Raw genomic sequence first — 8,072 nt, 5'->3', positions numbered from 1 at the left:
AGACAGGGTCTCACTGAGTTGCCCAACCTGACTCTGAACTTGCAATCGTCTTGCCTCAGACTCCAAAGTATGCAGGGTTATACATATGAGTCACCATGCCCAGCACTTCATGTTTCTACGCCCAAGATTTCTTCTTTTTCAGAACCCTTTCTATGAGGATTACATGTTGTTCATCCTCACTGCCAACCCTTTCCCCATCTCTGCTGTCATATTCACATGGACTTGGAATGGGTGAGGCTCCATAATCTCTGAGCCTCTGCCCTGCTCTGACACTCCCAGCTGTTTTATTCATCCATCCTTCCTTCCACACTGATGCAACTCTGTTATATGCCAGGCCTTCTTCAAGGCACTAAGGCCCAAGTGTGAGAGGAGACCAGACCTCTAAAACAATCAACATATCTAGTGTCTAGTGGGCATGGGGCAGGAGCAATGCTCACTCAATGTTCAGAGCCCTGTGGGGCTGGGGTCATCATTGTTTCCTCACCGGTGCAGACGCAGGCTCAGAGAGGAAGGGGCCCTCTCCCCAGCCCCCATGCTAGTAGAACTATTCTTAGACCCCTTCTCTGAACTGCTGAATTCCCCTGCTTCTAAATTCCTCATGTTTAGAGAACATGGGTTCTAGAAAATGGGAGGTAAGGACTCGAGGAGTGAAGACCTCTGTCCAAGTCACATAGTGTGGTCCAAGAAGCCTCCACTGAAGGTCAGTTCTAGGTTCTTGATGGCGGCTCACTGACTCTTCCAGTCCAAGGGTGTGACTCTCAGTGACCCAAGCTCCCACAAAGGGAGGGCCCCAGAGAGAAGGCTGCTTCTACTCCCTCATTTGGGATAATAATAGTGTAACAGTCTCGTTTGCTGACCAAATATTGGTGAGCTAAAGGGCATAAACATCTGGTATTAAATTAAGAAGTTGTCCTTTCCTGTACTCTGCAAATGTGTCCTGGGCTGACACTGCTCCCCACCCCACCCCCACCTAAAAAAATGAATGCGCCTCCAGGGTCTGGCCCCAGCTCCCCTGCCTGGCCTGCATTCTTTGTGATCCAGCCATTCTGAACTTCTCATTCTATCAACCAGGTGCCCTTCTGAGCCCTGGGTTTGCCCATATTGTGACTTCTCCCAGGAACACTCCTCCCTCTCTTTCGAGAAAATCTTGTTTGTTCTTACGGACTAAGTTCAAACCCTACCTCCTTTGACCTCACCCAAGAGCCATTATTAACATGAACCTATCAAATGCCCCTGCATCTTAAAGTATTAACAGCAGGACTCTAAAGTCAGACTTCCTTGGATTCTAGTCTTGCCTCTGCTCTGCCTCATGGTCATCTGGGCATCAGTTTCCTCATGTGTGAAATGGGGTAATGAGGAGTCCTGTCCCCTAACTTTGTCGTGGGGGGAACAAATAATTCCTTTCTGAAGTACTTAGAACAGTACTGGGAAGTGTTGCGTCTTGGCTCTGATCCTATTTGTGTTGTGATCTCTCAGAGGATGTGTCACAGGACTTCGCAGCTTCCCTGTGCCTGCCCACAGCCTCAGCCCTGGCCCCTGACCACTCCAACGGCAACTGCTCCAGCTTCACAGAGGTCCGGCATGTGACTGTGGTGGGGCTCATGTTCCTGGCACAGACCCTGCTTGGCGTGGGCGGAGTGCCAATTCAGCCCTTTGGGATCTCCTACATCGATGATTTTGCCCACCACAGCAATTCACCCCTCTACCTTGGTGAGGTGCCCCCCACCACTAAAGCTCTGGGAGTCAGGCCAGGTTGGGTAGAAGGCAGAGAGACCCAGGGTGTGGCTGAACACTGAGTCCCTGATCTCTACTTTACCTAATCAGTAAAAGTCAGGAGAAGATTGATTGCCCTGCCATAGATTTGGCAGGCACCAGCCTACCAAGCAAACCCAGGGCTGGAGATCCTGACCAGGCTTTGTGTTGTAGGGATTCTATTCGCTGTGACCATGATGGGGCCAGGGATGGCCTATGGTCTGGGCAGCCTCATGCTGCGCCTCTATGTGGACATTGACCGGATGCCAGAAGGTAAGCTTCAGGACCCACACACTCATCCCCAGGGTGCACAGATGCCAGCTCACTGAGCACTGACCTCACCAACACCAACAAGCGACCTAGATGCACACTTGAGCAGCACCACCAACCTTGGACAAGACCGTAGCCCACTACGGGCCTTGGCTTTCTTGCCCTCAACATAATCTCTGTACTGTCTCTCTCCTAAGGCTGTGGGCAGAATCCAGTAAGGTGACAGAGACAAACTGTGAAGTGCTAACTTAAGACTTATGCTTGCTGTCATTACCATGATTGCAAGTATTTACCATGTCACATAGCTGCCCGTCCACATCCTTCAGTCCCAAGTAAACACAAGCTCAGGTAGAACAGAGAGGATGATGATACCCAAGGGGCACCTAGAGTACAACTCAGTGACTCATGTGTCACCCTTAGTGTCTCCCAGAGGGGACATGCACTGGGGGACTTCAATGACTTAGTCCTGACCACCTCAGGATCCTGGAAACTACTGGGGCAACTTTTAGGAAGTAGTGGTCTCTGAGATAGCCAGTGGTCAGGAGCCCAGAGGGCTGGAGATTAGTCTGAAGGTGGCCAGGAGGGAAGAGTCCTGTGGATTTCAGATCTCTGGAATCCTCAGGAAGGATTCCTGTTAGGGCCTGTTGCTGTGGCTTTTCAATTGCCTGCTTCTCACACTGACCAATTATGAACCCCAGTTGTGCCTTCTGCTACTCAGAAGTTCTGACTCTCACCTGAGAATTTTCCAGAAGGTTCTAGAAGCTTCAGGTGACACCTGTGTGGCTGAATAGATATTCCCTAGCTTTTGCCTGTGGTACCTTTAGCCAGTATAGGTCTAGACAGTTCTATACAACAGCCGTTAGGAACAGCCCTGGCCTATCTCTGTTCCTTCTACAATGCTGACCATAGAACAAGACTTGGGGCTTGGTCACAACTTCTCTCTCTCCAGAAGAAAAGCCTTGTTAATCAGGGGTGTCTTAGGTTTCTGAGGCACATCTTTGCTTGGAGGAAGGAGTGTGCTTTCTGCACATAATGACACCATCCTGGCAGCTCCACTGGCACATGTGGCATTTCAAGGGACCAATGAGCCATCTCTCAGGTCCTTTTCCTTTATGGGGCATTTTATAGGGTGGGCAGATCTTGCCTACTATAGGAACAGACTTGGTGAGTGGAGGAACTGGGGAGATTGGTGTATGAGCTCTCTCTAGCCTGGCACAGAGGCAGGACAGATAATAAGTGAGGAACAAATCAGGTCCCATCAGTGCAAAGCCACATTCAGATAGATATGCTGAGAGCCAACTGTGTACCTTGGCCCCTGCCCAGAAACAGCTCAGGATCAAACACCTGGGAAAGCAGCTGCTGGCTCTGGTGGTTAGCGTTGTCACGCATTTATATGTTTGCAAAGTGTCTATGGGTGCTATGGAGACTGGAAGAGGAAGTCTCCAGCTCAGTCCTCTCTGAGCTTTGTTTCAGGAGAGATTTGCTCACTGCAACGAGGAGTGCATTAGGATAATCCAGTCCTAATTAACCCTACATGGGGATCACAATCACCTAGGTAACCTGCTGAAGGTACACATTCCTTGGTCACCTTCCTACCTCACCCTGTGGCCATTCTAAGTGAATCTTCAGTGAGATCAGTAGCTCTGACAAGGACCTCTGGTGATTTTCATCAGCATGCAGTTCTGAGAACTAGCACAGCAGTTCTAACCATTATTTAACTTAATAATAATTTGATTTAAGGCTGGGCATGTTGGCACATGCATGTAATCCCAGCACTCAGGAGACCAAGGCAGGAGAATCACTGTGAGTTTGAGGTCAGCCAGGGCTATAGAAATGAGTCAAGGCCAGCCTGAACTGCATTGCAAAATCCTGCTGCAAAAAGAAAGTAAAGTAAAATAGTTTTATTTAGTAAACATAATCAAAATAGTAACGGAAAAAAGAGGAAGAAGAGCAAACGCCTACATAGTACTCTTCTAACATGTTCTTTACTGTGTTAGTCTCTCTCCCTGTCTCTCTCTCCCTCTCCTCTCTCTGTAGATTTTCAAAATTTTTTGGTACTCGTAATTGAACTCAGGACCTTGTGTTTACCAGGCACTGAGCTATATCCTTGGCCCTTGGTATTTAAATTTTTGTTTCTTTTTTAGCTTTACATGTATTAGTTTCTATAATTCTCATAATAAACTTGTGATATAAAAACTACTAGCCCAGCTGGCATCTTCCACTCCTAGAAAATCTATTTTTTTTTTTGTACCAGGGATCGAACTCTTGACCTTGCACTTGCCAGGCAAGTCTTTATGCCACAGAGCTAAATCCCTGGCCCCCAGAAAACCTATTAATACTATACCTGTAGTTTTCAGGGGAAGAAATTGAGACACAAGAAATTAAGTAGCTTGCCTGAGGTTAGAAGTTAGTAATGGAATTCAGTCTCAGTTGTTCATGACCTTGAGCGTTATGCTACATTGCTTCAGTGACTGAAGAAGCTACGGTCCAGAAGGGTCAGAGACTTGCCTAAAGCCACACAGCACATAATGGAAAAACCAAGCCAAGAATTCAGGTCTCCTAACACCCTATACCACCACCACCACAACCAGGCTGCCTCCTGTCTCAAAGGCTAGTCCCAGGGTGGTGGCCTACAGGAGATAACCCTAACATCACCATGATCTTTTCTTCCAGGTGGTGTTAGCCTGACCCCGAAGGACCCCCGATGGGTGGGTGCCTGGTGGCTGGGCTTCCTCATCTCTGCTGGCATGGTGGCACTGGCTGCCATCCCCTACTTCTTCTTCCCCAGGGAGATGCCCAGGGAGAAGCATGAGCTTCACTTCTGGCGAAAGGCATTGGCAGGTGCAGCCTCACCTGTCAACAAGGTAAGCCCCTCCATGTCCTGCCTCTTCCCAGGCTCCAGCTCTCACCCATGTGTTCTTCGTTATAACAACAGACTTCATTCATTCTTTTCAAGCCCTATATGCCACAGTGTATGAAGCTCCTTCCTGTCTGGGCTCCATTGCATGCACTCAATAACCCTGCATAGTGAGTATCACAGCGAGATCTAGGGCTTTACTTGTGTCATGTGGAAGGGTTCAGACAGCCAACAAAGGAGTATGTGGAAGAGAACACAGGCTGGTCTGAGTCTGTGCCCCTCTGTGCTGACCATTTGTGAATTCTGAATGTGCAGTAGGAATACCAAGAAGCGGATGCTGTGGAGGGTGAGTCTGGCAGGGCTTCGGGAAGAGGAGGAATTTGAGTGGATGTGAAAGGATTCAAGGAATTAGAGAAAGAGGGGTGGGATTTCCAGGTGCAGAAAAGGCTTGGGCAAAAGGTTTGGCATAGAAGGGAGCCTTACCCTTTTGGGGATAGTTAAGGAGACAAACATGCACTGAGAAAATCCTCTGGGCCTGGCTTAATGCTGGACACTGGAGTGCAGTACATGGTCTTTACTCTTAAAGTGGCACAGGCTGCTGGGTGCGGTGGTGCACTCCTGTAATCCTAACACTCTGGAGGCTGAGGCAGGAAGACCATTGCAAGTTTGAGACCAGTCTGGGCTACAAAATGAGCCCAAGGCCAGCCTGAACTGCATAGCAAGACCTCGTCTCAAAAAGACAAAGAAAAAAAAAAAGGTGGCACAGGCTAGTGAGGACAAAGACTGCTGGCCAAGAAGCAATAATGAAGGATGTCTCAGGGACCCAAAAGGTGTCTGCTCAGTTGTTAGGATAGTGGGCTCTCTTCAGAGGTGGACACTGAGGCCCACTTTGGTAAAGAAACTCACCTGAGATCACAGAGCTGGTAGACTGGGCAGGAGCATACTATGATCCTTGGGCAGGATAGATGATTCCAAGTTTTCCAGAAATTCACAAAAGCATGAGGCCTGAAAAACAACACATCAACTCCAAACAAAAAAATGACTCCAAAAATGTTTTTTAAGTTTAATTTTATGTCTTTGAGTTAATTTCATTTTTTTAATACTCACATTTCTTTATATCCTGAAAATTTATGTATTAGATTCCTTCTTTTCCTAAGAATGGGAAGTGGCTGGTAGAAAATTAGTCATAAATTAAGCAAAATTCTAATTTCAAAGGGACACTTTATAAAACTCCTGTCATATATTTTGCAGCAAAAAGAATTCTATTTAATATGGTAGGTTGGTGCATTTTAATGTTAGAGCAAGAAAGTTTGGGCTTGAAGAGTTCTCTGCCTGGAAAAGCTGGGGTTTTAGCCCAAGTCTGGCTGATTGTCTGCCATGGTCGCCCTATAGAGCTCCCCCACCTCACCCCACACCAGCCAGGCTGGAGAGAGGGTGCACATGGAACAAAGAAGACTGGCCTTAACTGCTGGCTCCAGGACCAGTGAGTAACCTGAAAGGAACATCTGTCACCAGGTGACAGGTAGATTAAAGGACTGTGAAGGACAAAGAAACTGCACAGAGAGAGGTGACAAGCCAGCTGTGCAAATGCAATGGGCAGGCAGGAGGCAGTACACTGGCCAGAAAGGCTAGCAGTGGACCCACACACTGCTTGGGAGCTGGACTGCTGGAGCTGCTGGGCTGATGCTAGATGGATACACGGACTCAGGCAGGGGAAGCAGTGTGGGGAGGGGCCAGTACCAAAAGCACAAGACAGCTTGAAACCTCAGATTCTCTTTCCTAAATCTACTTAGCTCAGACCAAAATCTGGAGGACATGCATTCCAGGAACTCGGGGAAGAGTTCTTGGAGGTGGGAGTGGTGGTTACAGATGGGCCCTACTTTGAGCAGAGAAGGCCCAACCTTTGAACAGTGGGCAGTGGAACGGATAGTATGGAAGGAGCAAGGTTGGGGGTGGGTGGGCGGGGGGGACTGTCTCTACTGGGCTCTGTCACATTTCTGCTAGATGACCTTGAGCAGAAGTTGCTTTCCCATTTTGCACCGTCTTGGAAGGTGCAGAGGTTGGGCTCCTGGAGCAATGCTCTGTTCACCTCAGAGTCTGAGAACACGTAATTCCCAAGTCAGAGCTGCTGTGATTCAAAGTCAGAGTTTGAGAGCTGAGTGCTGTGATGTCTTGAAGCGCTGGCTCCCCGGCTGTGAACCTGTCTGGCTGTCTGCATTTATTCTGTTGGCACAAAGGGGATGGGGAGTGGGGAGGGTAGAGGGGTGAGAGGTTCTTAAAAAAGAACTGGAGTCTGAGAACATGATGATCTGCTTCCAGCGGCTCACTGGCAATAAATATTGATGTGGGAGGAATCATTCCCCATCTCCTTGAGGCTGCCTTGACTGGGCTGCTTGCAGTAATGCTGCCTGGCCTGGCCCACTAGGGCCACTGATGGGGACCAGCACGGGGCAAGGGAAAAGACCCAGCTAGGCAGTAGTGGCTGCCAGAAATTCCAGGTCCCCATTACAAGGGATATGCGTTTTCTGCAAAGAGAGGAAATGAGCAAGGGGGGAGAAAGTGAAATAGGATTGTTTTAGAAATCCCTTCCAGCTCTCCTTCCTTCCTAGAAGTATGCCATTTTTAAAGGTATCAGGTAAATGGCATAAGGATTACCGTATGTGACCAGCACAGGGTCTTGGACCTCAGTCTCCCAATCTGTATAACGAGCAATAGGTTCAGCAGAGTCTGCCAGCTCTGGCATCTTGGACACTGTCTCCTTTAAACGAGTTCATGTCTCTGGGGTGTTAGCTGAACTTTTGCACATCGGAGATGAGTAATGCATACCACACTGGAGCCCCAAGGTAGTAAAGCAAGGCAAAATGCGGAGAGATAGGAAACACCTGAGACTGTGTAACCGGGACTTGAGATTCTGTGCCTAGGGGAGGGCTCTGCAGGGTCTGTGGAGAAGGGTGGTCTCTTAGGGGCTCCCTAACAGATTTCCGGTCCACTTTCAGCCAGAACCTCCTGTGCTGCCTGGTTCTTCTGTTTGCTCAGGCTTCTTGCATTGGGGACACAAGTCTGGCCTGGCCTCTAAGCATCACTAGAGACTCTGTGACATTCCTTTGGGTCATATTTTCCAAGAAGCTACTTATTTTTTATTTCTGTTATTTCTTTGAGAATCTGGGAGTCTATAACATGGTTTTAAAGTTCT

The 8,072-nt window shown here is 48.4% G+C and overlaps 1 protein-coding gene across 4 annotated transcripts in view; it reads left to right on the top strand.

The window, feature by feature from the left end:
- The window catches only part of Slco2b1 (solute carrier organic anion transporter family member 2B1), a 49,999-nt gene that overhangs the window by 18,077 nt on the left and 23,850 nt on the right, over positions 1-8,072 (top strand). For all 4 annotated transcript variants that reach the window (XM_003463394.4, XM_013145288.3, XM_013145289.3 and 1 more), the window contains 3 exons: positions 1,477-1,710; positions 1,927-2,025; positions 4,696-4,886. In XM_003463394.4, the coding sequence (XP_003463442.2) occupies positions 1,477-1,710; positions 1,927-2,025; positions 4,696-4,886 (524 nt within the window). The remainder of the gene's footprint in view (positions 1-1,476; positions 1,711-1,926; positions 2,026-4,695; positions 4,887-8,072) is intronic.

This window comes from Cavia porcellus, unplaced genomic scaffold (genome assembly GCF_034190915.1).
Source record: "Cavia porcellus strain 051 isolate PalLab524CR breed Dunkin Hartley unplaced genomic scaffold, mCavPor4.1 scaffold_9, whole genome shotgun sequence".
Taxonomy (NCBI): Eukaryota; Metazoa; Chordata; class Mammalia; order Rodentia; family Caviidae; genus Cavia; species Cavia porcellus.
The sequence above is the reverse complement of the archived record's forward strand: the minus strand, read 5'-3'. Positions and strand labels throughout refer to the sequence as shown.